A 17,235-nucleotide genomic window follows, 5' to 3' on the forward strand; every position below is an offset into this window, starting at 1 on the left:
AGTTTCAACTCAACAGAAGAATATACATTCTTCTCAAGTGCACACAGAACATACTCCTGGATCAATGACATCTTAGATGACACTACAAATCTTAACAAATTTAAGAAGATTGAAATCATCCCAGGTATCTTTTCAACTTCAGTTTAATGAAACTAGAAATCAATAACAGTAAGAAAATGGGAGAATTCACAAATACTTGGAAACTAAACGATACACTGTTGAACAACATTGGGTCACAGAGGAAATTGAAAGAGAATTTTAAAAGCATCTTAAGACAAATAAAAACAAAAACACAACTTACCAAAACTTATAAAATGCTACAAAAAGGAAGGAGGAACATTTAAGATGCTTAGGAGGAAGTTTATTTTGATAAATGCTTACATTAAAAAACAAATTTCTCAAACATCCTAACTTCACAATCGAGGAACTGGGAAGAGAACAAAGTAAACCCCAAATTAGCAGAATAAAGGAAATAATGAAGATTAGAGCATAAATAAAGACCAGAAAAATGATAGAAAAATCAACAAAACTAAGTTTTGTGTGGAAAGGTAAAAAAAAATTCAAACCCTTAACTAGACTTACTAAGAAGAAAGAAGATTCAAAATCAGAAGGAAAAAGGAGATATTACAATGGCTACCTCAAAAATAAAAAGGATCATAAGGGATTACTGTGACCAACTATGTGCCAACAAATTGGATACCCTAGAAGAAATGAATAAATTTCTAGGAACACACAGCCTATAAAAACTGAATCAAGAAGAAATAGGAAACATGGGAGATTGGATCAGTAATCAAATAACTTTCAACAGCAACAACAACAAAAAGTTCAATACCAGATGACTTTCAAAGAAGATTTAATACCAGTCCTCCTCCTTTTTTTTTTTAATACACAATTTTTATTGCATCTTTAAAATATCACAAATAAGTCAGAGGAATCATCTGACATCCTGCTCTTTCTGTAGCTGGACAGTTTCGATCTTATCAGCCTACTGAGCTGTTCTTTTTTCAGAAACAGGTACCATCCAAAATTTTTCTGATATCCTTGTTTTTAACTGTTGTGGCTTGCTGAATTAAAGCAACTGAATTTGATACAAGTTCAGTGTTGTTTCCTTCGGAAATTAATCATCTTTCTGAACTTGAGATACTGAACAAGCAATAGCTGGCCTCATTCAAACCCTGTGGATGTATTTTTCGCCCATCACATTTTGGATTTCAACAAGCAAACCATTGTCCTGAATAATGACATTGATGGGGAAGAGAACATACACAGACCCCATCTTGTAATGGAAGCCCAGTATAACACTTCAATCATGTTCTATACATGGCTACAGACAGATAGTACAAATAGTGGTCAGTTCCTATTTTCCCACCATTTGTCAACCTGGAGCCTCTTCTTTTTCTTTTCAAGGAAACTGAGTTCTACACTGATGGGATTAAAATCCCCCCTTCAGAGTTCCTCTGGGGCCCTTCACATAAACAGTGCTTCAGACAACACTTCAGAGTGATGTCAACATTTTCTGAAATGTTGATAGTTTGATTGCTGAGAATGGTCTTCATCCTCACAAAAGATACAGCAAAAAAAGCAATATGAATCCTTCTTAAACTCTTCCAATAAGGAAGAGGGCATGCTTTCAAACTCATGTTAGGAGGTCAGCCTTGCCCTGATACTGCAGCAGATAAAGTCACCATAAGAAAACTACAGCCCAGGGGCACATGGGTTGCTCAGTCAGTTAAGTGTCCAACTCTTGATTTTGGCTCAAGTCATGATCTCAGGGTCCTGGGATGGAGCCCCGTGTCAGGCTCTACACTCAGCAGGGAGCCTGCTTGAGGATCTCTGCCTCTCCCTGTGCTCCTCCCCACTGCTCATGCTCTCTCTCTCTCAAAAATAAATAAATAAATCTTTGAAAAAAATTACAGCCCAATATCACTGAGGAACACAGATGCAAAAGTCCTTAGTAGAATACTAGCAAACCAAATTCTATAGCATGTTAAAGGATCATACAACATGACCACATGAGATTTATTCCTGAAATACAAGGATATTTCAATGTACACAAATCAATGTGATATACACCACATTAACAAAACTAAAGGGAAAACACATGTAATCATTTCAGTAAATGCAGAATAAACACAACATTTATAATAAAATCCCTTAAAAATACCTATAGAAGGAACTCACTTCAACACAATAAAGGCCATATCTGACAAGCCCATAGGTAGTATCATAATGGGGAAATACTGAAAGCTTTCCCTCCAAAATCAGGTACAAGGCAAGAATGCCCATTCCTGACACTGCAAATTCAACACAGTACCAGAAATCCTAGCCAGAGCAATTAAAAAAAAAAATAGAATGAATCAAGTCTGAAAAGAAGAAGTTGGGATGGTCTCTTTGCAGATGATATGGTCTTATAGAAAGCCCTAAAAACTATGCCCCCTCAAAAAACTGTTAGAATTAATAAATGAATTCAGTAAAGTTGCAGGATACAAAATCAACATAAAAAATTAGTCATGTTTCTATACACAAACAACAAAATATCTGAAAAAGAAATTAGGAAAACGCCTATTCATATTAGCAACAAAAACAATAAAATGCTGAGGAATAAACCAAAAGGTGAAAGACTTGTACACTAAAAATTATAAAACAATGATGAAATAAAAAGATAACGCAAACGAATGCAAACACATCCTGCGTTCATGGATTGGAAGAATTAATATTGTTAAAATGTCTGTACTGCCCAGAATGACCCACAGATTCAATGCAATCCCTATCAAAATCTTAATGATGTTCTTTACAGAAATAGAAAAAAAAAAAGTCCTAATTTCATACAGAACCATGAAAATCCCCAAATGGCCAAAACAGTCTTGAGTGAGAAGAGCAAAGCTGGTGGCATCACACTATAGTAACCAAACTGTATGATACTGGCATAAAAGCAGACATAGAGACCACGAAATGAAATAGAGAGTCCCAATAGAAATCAATGCATCTACAATCACCTGATCTTCCACATGGGTGCCAAGAATACTAATGGGTAAAGGACAGTCTCCTCCATAAGCAGTGTTAAGAAAACTGGATATTTACATGCATAAGAATGAAATTAGACGTTTATCTTACATCATACATAAAAAGTAACTCAAAACGGATTAAGAGCTTAAACATAAGACCTCAGGGCGCCTGGGTGGCTCAGTTGGTTAAGCGACTGCCTTCGGCTCAGGTCATGATCCTGGAGTCCCGGGATCGAGTCCCGCATCGGGCTCCCTGCTCAGCAGGGAGCCTGCTTCTCCCTCTAGCCCTCCCCCGCTCTCATGTGCTCTCTCTCTCTCATTCTCGCTCTCTCAAATAAATAAATAAATCTTTAAAAAAAAATTAAAAAAAATAAGACCTCAAACTATAAAACTCATTGAAGAAAACATAGGGGACAAACTCCTTGGCATTGGTCTTGGCAATGATTTTTTTGGATATGACACCAAAAGCACAGACAACAAAAACAAAAATGAGTGAGACTACATCAAACTAAAACCCAAACTTTGTAGTATTCTGCACAGCAAAGGAAACCATCAACAAAAGGAAGAGGCAGCCTACAGAATGAGAGAGGATATTTGCAAACCATATATTCAATAAGAGGTTAATATAAAAAAATTCATATAACTCAATAGCAAAAAGAAAAATAATAAGTGGGCAAAGGATCCAAATAGACATTTTCCCAAAGAAAGCATACAAATTGCTAACAGGTACATGAAAAGCTACTCAACATCACTAATCATCAAGGAAATGCAAATCAAAACCACAACAAGATATTATCTTACATCTCTTAGAATAGCTATTATCAAAAAGATGGGATAAAAAGTGTAGATGAGGATATGGAAAAAGGGAACCCTTAAGACATCCCAGAACTGGATGGAAATGTAAATTGGTTAGCCATTATGGAAAACTATGTGCAGGTTCATCAAAAAATAAAAATAGAAGTCCTATATGACTCAGCATTCTCCCTTCTGGGTGCATATCCAAGGAAATAAGTAGTGTCTCAAAGGGATATCTGTACTCCTGTGTTCATTGCATTATTCACAGTAGCCAAGATATGGAAATAATGTAAATGTCCATTGACAAATGAACAGATAAATAAAATATGATGTATATATCTACAGTGGAATATTAGTCATAAAAAAGAAGGAAATTCTCCCATTTGTGACAACATGGATGAACCTGGAGGACATTATGGTACATGAAATAAGCCAGTCGTACAAAGACAAATACTGTATGATCTTGCTTGTATGTGGAAATCTTAAAAAGTTGAACTCCTGGAAGCTAAGAGTATATTTGTGGTTGACAGGGGCTGGTAGAGGGAGACATGCAGAAGTGTGGTTAAGGGGTACAGAGTTTCAGTTTTGCAAGATAAGTTCTGGAGATCTAATATACAGCAATGTGAGGTTGGTCAGAGACATACTTTGATTAAAACACTGTGACCAGTAGGAGAAGGGTGGTTTCTTCTGTCTTCCCTTAAATTTCCATAATTTCCAAAATGAATGCCAGACATGCAAAAAGGTTAGTCATCCACTTTGTGCTATAAGAGGCAAAAAAGATGAAATGCCCTTTACATATTAAGGTCAGGGATGGGGATTGGGACAAGCATATACGTAACTGGCACAAGCAACAAGTGATCCAGGTTATAATGTATGTGTGGAGCAGATAAGACAAGAAGAGTGGGCTGAAGGCCTTTGGATAGCAGAAATAAGAGTTTAAATTTGTTCTGGTAGGTGGAAGGAACTAAAACTTGTCAGGAAAGGAGTGACTTGCATTGGAGTTCTAAATTAGAAAATTTGACATTCGTGAGTTGGATAAACTGAAGGAGAGAAGAATCAGAAGAGGTTGTTTTTGTTTCATCAATCTGTTCATTCAACAAGCATTTATTGAATGCCTGTTATGCAGCCAGGCAGTATTCTATGAGCTGAAGAAATAGCAGTGAATTAAAAAAAAAAAAAAATCCTTGTTCTTATAGGGTTTGCCTTTAGGCCAGGGTATACAGTAAACAATTAAGGAAATTAATATGCCATCTGATGATAGATTCTGCAAGAAAATTAAACCATGATAAGGACTTGACATTAATGGTATATGAAAGAAGAGAGAGAAGTTCAGGGCACTGCTTTATATAGAAAAGTGAAGGGAGGTCCCTCTGAGCTAGCATTTGACCAGAGATCAAATGATGTGGTGGAGCAAGGCATGGAAACTTCCGGGGCAAGAGAGCATTCCAGGCAGAGGGAACAGCAAATGAAAAGGTCCTGAGTCTCGCACTGGCTAGCTTGCCAATGACGGTAGATCACTATTCCAACCCCTCTGCACAGCAATAAAAAGTAGAGCTTTTCCAAGTCAGGACTATGAACGAAGAAAATATGGTGGACTAGATTATCAACGAAAAGCACAGATATTAAGATTATATCTGAAATCACCATAATAACATACAGACACCTAAACCAATCTTAAAGCAATAAATACTGTGGCAAAAATAAAGCAGATTGACAGTAACTGGGGAGGTTGTTTTTGATGAGAGCCTCTCCAAAGAGGTGACCGAGGAGCTATAGGAAACCCTGTATTGGATTGTAATATTAAGATCTAGTGTCCAAACACTAATGCTTAATGATGTATACAATGATCTTTGATTTAACCAGTTTTTGTGACAATTCCATGCTCATTCCTGTTTTAAGTTGAAATGACTTGCCATTTTCTGTAAAGCCATTTTTAATATACTTAAAAGACAATTAAGGTTATATGTGTGAATATTGTAGTTGCAGTTTACAATGTAAATGTAGTAAGTTCAAAATATATCCAGGGTTTGATTACTTCTCACTTCCGTCAGTTCTGTTTCCCTGACCATGCCTAAGGATCACAGATTTCTTCGAGAAGTATACATAGTGAAGGTCTAGAAAGTGCTATTTTCTTATTCAATTTGCTCTGTTTATTTGTGTAAAGATAACATCCTATTGCTTTTGAGTTTTAAGAAAACATCTTTTTTTTTTTTACAGTCAAATTAAGATTCATTTTGCAAATAGAGATAAGTCACAGAGAGTTTTATGGCATTGTAGAGAGTGGTCTGTAATCAGCCAGTCTCATTAGTTGGGTTGTGGTTATGTGCAAAGTAGCACTGTTCTGTATGCTCTTTCCTATAGGAGGCCTCAGGCACAGGCTATTACCTCAACTTGTGATCATATCAACATTGCTGTCTCAACTTGTGATCATATCAGTATTGTTCTCTGTCATCTGCTCTCCCTGTCACTAAATCTAACCAAATCACCTTACGGTTTGGACCCCAGCACACCAAATACAGCTGATAGCTGCCTCCTTGTTATAATAGCTTCTTTGCAACCTACCCTCACCCACCATTATATTACTTAGGTTATAAGAAAATATATTATTATCGGATTCCTAATACCATAGAAATCCATCACATTTCTTTAATGGCTGGAAATTAATACTAATGGGATGGGAGATGTAGAAGTCAACATTGTTATGTTTATTCATTTAACAAATATTAAATACCAACTAGATGCTGGGGATACGTTAATCAAATTCTTGACCTCATGAACCTCAAAGTCTGGGAGTGACAGACAAAGAAATATAAATAAAATTGTTAATTACAAATTTGAATAAGTACTGCGATTTTTAAAAAGCAGGTTAATAAGAGCACAGTCAGGGGCAGCCACCTGAGATGGGATTGTTAAAGAAGGTCTCTCTGAGGAGGTGACACAGGAGCTGAAGGATAAGAATGCAGCAACTGTGCTAAAAAAAAAAAAAATGGTAGGCATTCCAGGAAGAGAAAACATAAAGGTTGAATACTTGAAGGTAGGAAGGGACTTGGAATAAAAGAAGGCTAATGTGACTGAGACATACTGAGGGAGAGGGTAAATGGTATGAGATGGAGGTTAGAGAAGTAGGGAAGAGCTGGGTCAGGGCTGTGTAGGTTATGGCAAAGAGTTTAGATTTCAGTCCAGAAATAATGATAAGACCTTGATAGAGGAGTAACACCATCCCATTTACATATAAAAGCCTTGTAGAAGGTATAATGATTGAAATAATTTAAGTGAACAGTGATGGTTAGGACTGGGGTGGCTGTGTGCATACAAGTGAATGAATCCCAGTTTATTTTGGAGGTAGCACTGACTGCACTTGATGGTGGGTTTGATGTGGGTGGGAAAGGGAAGAATTAAGGTAGATTAAGACATTGGGTTGAGCAACTGTGTGCCATCTGTTAATCAGGGGAAGACTCAAGGACTGACAGATTTTTTTGCTGATAAAGTATAAGCTCAGGTTTGAACATACTAAGTTTAGAAGCTTATTAGACAGCCAAGTAGAGTTGCCAAGTAGGCAGTTAGATAAAAGTGATGTGAACTCAGGAGAAACATTAAAGACAAGTGGAATTTGGGAGTCATTAGTGTGTTGGTTGATTTAAAAGCCATGAAAGTGATTGAAATCATACTATTTGGGAAAGGAAGACTAATTTATATCAACTCTTGAGTCATTCCAACGTCAGCCATTTATTCAACATGTATTTATTGAGCTCTTACTCTACTAGGCACTTTTCTATGGCATTGTAGTCACAGTAGTGAGTAAAGGAAACCAATTATTTGCTTTCATAGAACTTCTATTTAGTTAATGATACAGAAAATAAACCAATAAGCAATAGATAAATAACTTGATTGTATATATAGTGGAGAAGCAGCAACGAAGGAGACTTTATGGAGTTGGTCAGTGAGATAGGAATTTTTTTTTTTTCCTACCAGTGATGTCCTGGCAGCTAATGGAAGAGAGTAGTTCAAGAATAACTAGTTACCTGGATCAGATGTTGCTAAGAACCTGAGTAAGACAGAGACTAAGCTGGGACAGTTTCATCTCTTTCTGCAGAGTGGTGATAAGAAACAAAACAAAACAGATTTGAGGGCTTTGAAAATAAAGAAGTAGAGATAGTGAGTGATGACAGCTGTTTTGAAGGAGTTAGCTATAAAGGAAAGCCAAGAAATGGACCATAACTAGTGGGAGAAATGAGATTAAGGAAGTTTTGTTTTAAAAACAAACCGAAAAGATACAATCCCAGAGCACGCTTGTGATTAATGCGAACGATCTAGTAGAGAGGGAATGAGGGGATAATTGAGGGAGGGAAATCCTTGAGAAAATAAGAGGAGATAAGATCCCCAGGAGTGGGGAGTGTGTGGAGAGAATGGCTGATAGGATCAGCATCTTCTCTTTCATTGTAACTGGAGGGAAGGCAGAAAGGATGGAATGTTTGCAGATTTGATGGTGAGGCAGTGAGTAGCATCTATTCCAGTCTTCTGTTTTCCCAATGAGCTATGAAGTGAGAATGGATGGAAAGAGGTTTGAGAAAAGAGAAGACATGAAATGTCATGCTGGAGGGTGGAAAGTCAAGTTACTAAAGAAGTATAACAGAATTGCCATGCATTAGAGAGGACTCACTCAAGATTTATGATAATAAATTTAACATAAAACAGTCAACTAATTCTATACTTTTCCCCCAACCACTTTCATTTGCTTAATTCTCAGCACAGAGAAGGCATATAGCTGGATTTGTCCAAGGTTGTACTTTTTCCAGATGAATACAATGATTAGAAACAGGATGAAGAAAATTAAGTGTATTAGCAAAGGAATGAAGAATCATGAAATGTAAGCTGATTAAGGAGAGAACTGAAACCAGGAAGAATGCCCAGGGGATTGTGAAAGGTTAGAAAAGGGATATTACTCAATCATTTGGTTTACCCATTCACTTCAGCAGTTGAGCCCCTACTAGCTTCTAGTAGGGGCTCATGGTTCTAGCCTTGTGGATCTATTCATAAGCAAGACTGACCCGGTCCTCTCACAGAAGAGGGTGAGATGAACAAAGAATGAGAAACAGTATTTTCTTTTAATTTTTTTTCTTAGTATGGTTGACCCACAATGTTAGTTTCAAGTGTACAACATAGTGATTCGACAAGTTTATACACTGTGCTATGTTCACCACAATTGTGGCTACCTCGTGTCCTCATACAACACTATTACAGTATCAATGACTATATTCCTTATGCTGAGACTTTTACTCCCATTCATTCCATATCCAGAAGCCTGTATCTCTCACGCCCCTTCCCCTATTTCACCCAACCACACACTCCCTCCCCTCTGGCAACCATCAGTTTTAGAATCAGTAAGTATTAAAGTCATATTTTGCTGATGGCTATGAAGAAATATAGAGTAGGGAGAGAGAGCGCATTAAGTGGGAGGGGAGAGCAGTAGCAATTTAGATAAGGTGTTCCAGGAAGGGAATCCTCTTTAGTGAAATTGAACAAAGACCTGGACGAAATGAGGAACAAGCCTGTGAATAACTGTGGGAGTAGTGTGCTCTGCTAAAGAAACATTGAGTACTTGTCCGTTTTTTCATGTCATTAGTAGTTGAATAGAAGGTCAACAAAGCTGTGATAAAGTATTTTTTCCTTCCCTATTGTATTTTTAAATGGTGTTTTCAGGATACCAAGGTGACACAGCTGGTTTAAGCAATTGGTTGTTGCACAAAAGTCATTAGAGTGAGCAATCAATTAAGTCATTTAAGCAGATGAAGTGTTTAAATATAAATATACCCTGTAATTGGGTCTGATGTGTTTATCATTACCTTTTCCAGTGACTAGCATTGGAATGCCACACACGATAGGGTTCAGTTAATACTTGTTGAGTGAATTTTTATGCCCACATACACTTTAATACTTAACAAACACAAATCATTCCCCCTTCAATCCTTTTCAAAGCAGTTCTAAAGGAGGAGTTCAAGCAAACTCAAGGTCTCTTCCTTTGCCCTGGGAGTGTGGGGATTTAAATGACTTATTTAAAAAAAAAAAAAAGATACTAGTCACATGCCATAAGATAAACCTGCTTAAAATATACAATTTATTGTTTTTTAGAATGTTCACAAAGGGGGTGCCTGGGTGGCTCAGTCGTTAAGCGTCTGCCTTCGGCTTGGGTCATGATCCCAGGGTCCTGGGATCGAGCCCCGCATCGGGCTCCCTGCCCCGCGGGAAGCCTGCTTCTCCCTCTCCCACTCCCCCTGCTTGTGTTCCCTCTCTCGCTGTGTCTCTCTCTGTCAAATAAATAAATAAAATCTTTAAAAAAAAAAATGTTCACAAAGTTGTGCAACCATTACCTAATTCCAGAACATTTTTGTCACCCTAAAAAAAAACCCATACGGACTGGACCCATTAGGAATCCCTCCCCTCCCTCTAGCCTTTAGCCACCACTCTGTCACTATTTGCCTTATTCCAGACATTCAATATATACATGGAATCACACAATATATGTCTATTTATATACACAATATATATGTCTGTTTATGTTTGGCTTTTTTTCACTTAGCGTGATGTTTTCAAAGTTAATCTATGTTTAGCAGGTATCCATACTTCAGTCCTCTTTATAGCTGAGTAATATTCCATTGTGAGTTATACCATATTTCCTTTATCCATTCATTGTTTCATAGACATTTGGGTTGTTTCCACCTTTTGGCTGTTATAAATAATGCTGCTATGACTATTTGTCTACAAGTTTTTGTTTGGACCTTTGTTTTTAATTCTCTTAAATATATACCCACCTGTGTAAATGGCTTTATAAAGGTATAACTGTAAAAAAGTTTTACCTTAAAAATGTTTCTCACTTGGGCCCCTGGGTGGCTCAGATGGTTAAGCATCTGCCTTCGGCTCAGGTCATGATCCCAGGGTCCTGGGATCGAGTCCCGCATCAGGCTCCCTGCTCAGCGGGAAGCCTGCTTCTCCCTCTGCCTCTCTCTCTCTCTGTCTCTCATGAATAAATAAATAAAATCTTAAAAAAAAAAAGTTTCTCACTTAACTCCATAATATATCTGTCTTAAAAAAATACATGAAATTATTTCCAGTTACTTATTTAAGCTACTAGTGGAATGTATTAATTTTTCTCCAGAAATTTGAGTAACATTAGCCCTGCAGGAGATGTTCCCTCTGTGGCCCCGGAGCCCCCTGGGTGGACACCAGCACTTTGCAGCAGTCTCATGGGGCATTGGGAATGCAACTCTGAACAGGTCGTGGGTTACCTTTTTGTCAACAAATATTGCTTCTTCTTGAAAGAATCCGAAAATCTTGAAATTTAAGACCCAGAAAAGTTTCTTGGAGCTCACCTAATCCAGTGCCTTTGTTTTAGAAATCTTTGAACCAAGGGATGTCCAAAAGGTTGAAATGCCTGCCTGAGTTCCTATGGCTGGTTGGTTAGAGAACCAGGATGAGAAGTCAGATCTCTTGACTGCCACTTCAGTGCCCTGACTACTAAATTTTACTTAATCTCTGTTGTCTGAATGTAACGTCCTAAAACAAAAAATAAACATAATTCATCTAAGTGGCATTTTCAGATAAAAGTTTACAGAAAAGGTTTTCAAAGTTTTATAGGGAAAAGCTAGCTATCAACCTTGTACTCATTGATTCACAGGGACAGGGTGGGGGAGATAAGAGTAATAAAGAAACACTGTCCCTTTTAGCCTATGCATAAGGAAGAAAGAATTGTAGGCATTTGTAAACACTCAGACAATCATAAACAAAGGTCAGCGATTCCTATTAGCTTCCCTTGAGAGTCAGCCTTTTTTCTTCTCATCACATTCTAACATTTACATCCCAGTAGTTTTAAAAGGGGGTATAAGGATTAAGCATAATTATATTATCCAGTGTGGTCAAATTACGCAATAGATTATACAGTTAATCACTTGGATCTCCTGAATGTCATGCTGGATATAGTTTATCCCTCTCACAGTGAGTCAGAAGTGGGAATGGGTTCATTCACTATTTCCAGTAAGCAGCTTACCGCCAGCAGGTGTTATGACTTGTGGGAAAGGGTAGGACTGGAATGCAGGCTTATTTGGAGAGCTCAGAAATGTACCCTTGGGTCCTTCCATAGAGCTGTACGTGAGGCCACAGGCAGCTGGGAGTGTTGGCAGTCCCACAGCTACCCCCAGCTTAGAGGAGGCTCTTGATCCCCTCCGAGTCTGGTCACATTTCTCCCTAGCACAAAGCTAGGAACAGGTGCAACGTACAGCCTTATGGTCCAGGCACGGGTCTCAGCTCTGCCACTCTCTCTGTGATCTTGGGCACATCACCTCAGATGTCCTCAAGTCCCCATCTGTAAAATTAGAGGAGCGGGGCAGACTAGCTGATTTTTAAAAACTCTTTTGGTTTTAAAATGTTATGGCTCTACAACCTAGTGGCTTAAGATGTCAAGTGTATTGGATATTAGAGATATCATTTAAAGGTGATATGAGTTCATAAGTTTACACAGAGCTATCTTTGAGTCCCGTGTGATGTTGGGCAAGTTAGTTAACTTCTGTAGATTTTATGTTATCCTTAAAAGGGGAATGAATGATGATAATAGTACCTAATCCTAATAGGGCTATGGAGGGGGCAAAAATGGCATTAATGCAAAGACTTTAGCATAGTGCCTCATACATCCCAAGATTCAGTAAGTATTTTTTAGTAGCAAGTAGTAGTAGTATTTTCTTTAGGGACATTTTATCCTAATAATATACTGTTCTCTTTAGAAATAAAGAAGTTTCAGCAAAATTTAGTAATATTGTAAAGTATTTGACTAAAATATTGTTTAAAAGACTATAATTAATTAACCCTTAGGTAAATGGGGGGAAAAAATCCATGATTTAGATAATGCAGTGATGGATGGTGGGCAGCTTCACTGTAGTAGGTAAAAAATAAGGGAAGAAACGTGATACAGAGGTCAAGGTTATAGAGCAAGTGAAAGAAATTGAACTTACTTTCTCCTTAGTTTTATTGTTGTCTGTAATCTTCCTTATATATATTTATCTCTCTTAATTTGGCAATGAAATCACTTATGGAAAATTTATCCAAATTAGTGGCTATTGGTAAGTGAGGCCCTACATTGTATTTTTAAAAATGAGATTATTGTTTTTATTTATCATGTAAAAAGAAATAGTAAATGCCTTCTTGTAATTTCTGCTAGCTTTGCAAGTACTATTTTTGTGTGAACCAAGGACTGAAGCTTAGTAATTTTGGAAACAAATACTCAGATACTTTTCCTCAGTTAGGATGTTTGTATGAAACTATCACTATTCAATAGTGGTTTGCTAAACTATTTGAAGGAATTTGTTTAAGAAAAAGTATTTACATAATCAGAACCCATTTGTAAAAAGTGGTAGGAAAAGGAAACTCTAAGTTTGGTGGTTGATATCTTGGAGAATTAACTACCTAATTCTCTAAAGAAGAGGGGGGCTGTCTGTGGATGTGTAAGTGACAGAGTGTAGATGAGATTCTCAACAGTCATCTCTGAATATATATGTTCTGTGTGTCCCACACCTACTCCATCACCATCTTACCTTACTTCACTGTTGTAGGTGAAAAATAAGAAAGGAATTATTTTGATTCCTCATGACAAATGTCAGTCACTCTGATATAAATAGTTCAATCCAGAAATGCCTTGTCTCCCATAAAAATTGCTTTTTACTGCATTGTAATTTCCAGTTAGGGTAATGTTCTTTGGTTTCTAATATTTCTTTTATACTTCCTTTATAGGAGGCCAGTTGTAAGAACGCGTTACCTAACATCCTTGTAACAAAAGACTTAGAGAGAGACATGCAAAAACCATCTCTAAAAACCAGGGTAAGTTGTCTACTCCTTTGGGCTACCATGAGAAACATTTAGCAGGGCTCTTGATGTTCTCATGCTTCCATGCTCTGTTTCTTGCATTTCCCTCAGCCTTTATCTTTGTTTTTATTTCTGGACCTGGCTGCTTAAAAAGCACTTTTTATTAGTACATTTAATCCAAAGTGATGTTCATCCCCAAATTTTCAAGACAATCCTCTTACATGACAGTGATATTTTTTAGTACAGGGTTTTGCTTCTACTAAATCAGAATTGTTTGCCGCCTACATCATAGGAAGTAGTCGAATATAGTAGATCTTTCCTTGGTTGCTTTGGGGGTAAAATACAATGTCCAACTACAATTTCTCTTTTTCAAAATAGAAATCACTTTATTGATTTTTCATAATTATAAAAATACATAATTAAGTAAATTTTAACCAGGAAGAAATAAGATCATATATATGACAGAATAGAGTCTAATGTGTAAAATTTTGTTTTCCTTATTAAGAAAAATCTAAAATCTACATAATTGTTTTGTCAGTGAAAAGAAAAACCCCTTTAACCCAAAATATGTCATGGAAATTTCTTTGATCATTTGTTTGTCCAACCAGAAAAGTTATTGCATTAATTTTAGAGTTCCTTTCCTAATCTTTAATCTTTTAAGTAGACATTCTCCTATTTACTTGGATATATAGAATATTCCTAACTGGCCACCATGACATTTATAGAGTTATTGTTTTTCCCCATTCTGGGGGGAAAAAAAAAAAGTTCAGCAAATTTTCCTGAGTCCATTGTTGGCAAAATTTAAAAGAATTCTAATCTCTGATTTTAATTGCAAGTTACCGTAAAAATAATTCTGTAAAAGGTAAATCAAGTGAAGTATTGAGTTAATTGTTTAGTGTCTTGATTACAGTAAGTCGGGTTTATTTTTAAAAGAAATAAAAAAACCCTTTTTTATAAAACCTATTCCACCCTGATTTTTTTCCTGGAAAATTATTCAAACTACCCAGCATGCTTTCCTTTTCAAATACAATCTACTTTTTGTATCTTTTTCTCTGAAATATTTGTGTCTACAAACTTATATATAATTAAGTCAAATGTATTATAGAAATTTTGTTTATTGTGAATTAATAAAAATTCAGTGTGAAAAAATACACTCGTAAACAAATACCTTGAAAAGGGTAGGATTGGAGGGAAATCATTAAGTAGCATTTACTTATTAATTCCATATATTAGTGTAACTACCTTTATGTGAAGAGACCCTAGATGAATCACTTCCTAAATAAAGATAAACTCAAAACCTGTCATAAAAGCTGTTTGACGGGATTGTATTACTCTTATGAAATTAATCCTACTTGGAATTTTTCAGGTATGTATGGAATCAATAATGTGCATTTATTATCCCCTATCAGTCTCACTGTATGATTCATGAACAAACTAATGCAATAGAGAAATTACTTCATTAGTTAAGCTTTGGTTTTTAATTTAAGCTTCTCTGTGGCCTTACATAAGCAAGTTTACATTTACATGAACAAACTAAGCTCTGCTTAGTTTATGGGTGATTAAAATCCTTGTAATTCAAATCCCAGATAGGAGGCAGAGCATGTGAGCTATAAGAGATTATAAAGCACTAACTCTTTCACCAGGATTTTATCTTAAGATCTTTTTTCCTCCAGATGATCTTTGAAGGCTAAAGCTGAGAACATCTTCAAAATATGGTTGATGTGTCCTTTCTAGAGTGACTGAGTGAGCTATGAGAATGATGTGTATCCTTGGTATTAATGTTACTCCATTTGGCCTGCATAGCTGTCTTTCTCAGATATCTCTAGTTACAGCTGTATTTGCCTTGGACAGCTAAGTATTTGTGATCCCTATATGGCTGGAGATGTAAAATGGTAATCCAGAAATGGCATATGTCCATTGACTCTGGAGATGTCGCTCTAGTCTAAGCCATCTGTCCCCATCTGTGTTCCCTCTGCCAGTTGTCACTGTTCTTAGGCAATAGGAAGGATTATATTTCTCTTCCTTAGGTAGGAAAGCCACTTCTTGATTTGAGTCCAAACTAAAAAAAAAAAAAAAAAAAAGGATACCTCCATTTCACAGTGCCATGATGCTTCCTGGATGAGCAAGGATCACCAGCCCTGGTAGCTCAAGGACATATTCATATAACCATTTCATGTCCAATACCAATACTGTGTAGAGGATGTATGCAAACAAATAATTGGAATAGATGATAAAGAAGAGAACATCAAATAGATTTATAAAGAGGTATAGAACATAGAAAGGCACAGCTCCATATGACTGGAGAAGACAGTCTTGTTTCTACCAAACACAGGTGCTCTAAACAAGCCTCACAACCCATATTCATTGATCACAGTATAAACCCAGAATAGGATTCAGGGAACTGATGGTAGACAGTTATTTTCCTTCTCTCTTCCGTTGGGGGTATGCTCTGGACTTCCTAGTGTAGTCGCTGTGTTCTTGACCTCAGCAAAAAATTCAAGGTCAGGTCATTGTATGAGAATGAATATCAGATTCATTCAGTGCTAGGATGAAGGTATAAAATAAAAGGTTATGTGTTTTCCTTCCTGGCTTTTATCAGTGGATAAAACTGTGCTGATAAAAATTTAAATTACAAGCACATAATAGTTTTAGTTAGTCATTGGATTCTCAACATTTTATAGAGGTTTCCTTTATTTATTTTTTTTAAGATTTTATTTATTTATTTGACAGAGACACAGCGAGAGAGGGAACACAAGCAGGGGGAGTGGGAGAGGGAGAAACAGGCTTCCCTCAGAGCAGGGAGCCTGATGTGGGGCTCGATCCCAGGGTCCTGGGATCATGACCTGAGCCGAAGGCAGATGCTTAACGACTGAGCCACCCAGGCGCCCCTAGAGGTTTCCTTTAATATACAAAGTTATATTAACTATAAAATGTGTGATAAGGATAATGCAGTTATCAAATACACTGTTTTGTAATAGAAGCAACTGTTAAATTATTTTTCTTTCAAAGGTTAATGGTTTCATGGATCATGAATTGTTTATGGAGATTTTCTTCAATAATGAGAATAGTTGGGGCACATGGGTGGCTCAGTTGTTAAGCATCTGCCTTCGGCTCAGGTCATGATCCCCGGGCCCTGGGATCCAGCCCGGCATCGGGCTCCCTGCTCAGCAGGAAGCCTGCTTCTCCCTCTCCCACTCCCCCTGCTTATGTTCCCTCTCTCGCTGTGTCTCTCTCTCTGTCAAATAAATAAATAAAATCTTAAAAAATATAATAATAATGAGGGGCACCTGGGTGGCTCAGTTGTTAAGCATCTGCCTTCGGCTCAGGTCATGGTCCCAGGGTCCTGGGATGGAGCCCCGCATCGGGCTCCCTGGTCCTCGGGAAGCCTGCTTCTCCCTCTCCCACTCCCCCTGCTTGTGTTCCCTCTCTCGCTGTGTCTCTCTCTCTCTCTGTCAAATAAATAAAATCTTTTAAAAAAAATGAATTTAAACTGAATTGATAGAGCCATTTCATGAGAATTCGTATTCCATTCATGACCATCATAGAACTCTCCACTTGCTCATGACCTCTTTAATGTCTTTTAATTTTT

The 17,235-nt window shown here is 37.1% G+C and overlaps 1 protein-coding gene across 1 annotated transcript in view; it reads left to right on the forward strand.

Annotated features, from left to right (window-relative positions):
* FAM13A (family with sequence similarity 13 member A) overlaps positions 1-17,235 on the forward strand; it is a 336,606-nt gene that overhangs the window by 149,629 nt on the left and 169,742 nt on the right. Inside the window, exon 8 of the mRNA XM_044913092.1 lies at positions 13,575-13,661. Coding sequence (XP_044769027.1) covers positions 13,575-13,661 — 87 coding nt within the window. The remainder of the gene's footprint in view (positions 1-13,574; positions 13,662-17,235) is intronic.

This window comes from Neomonachus schauinslandi, chromosome 2 (genome assembly GCF_002201575.2).
Source record: "Neomonachus schauinslandi chromosome 2, ASM220157v2, whole genome shotgun sequence".
Classification (NCBI taxonomy): domain Eukaryota; kingdom Metazoa; phylum Chordata; class Mammalia; order Carnivora; family Phocidae; genus Neomonachus; species Neomonachus schauinslandi.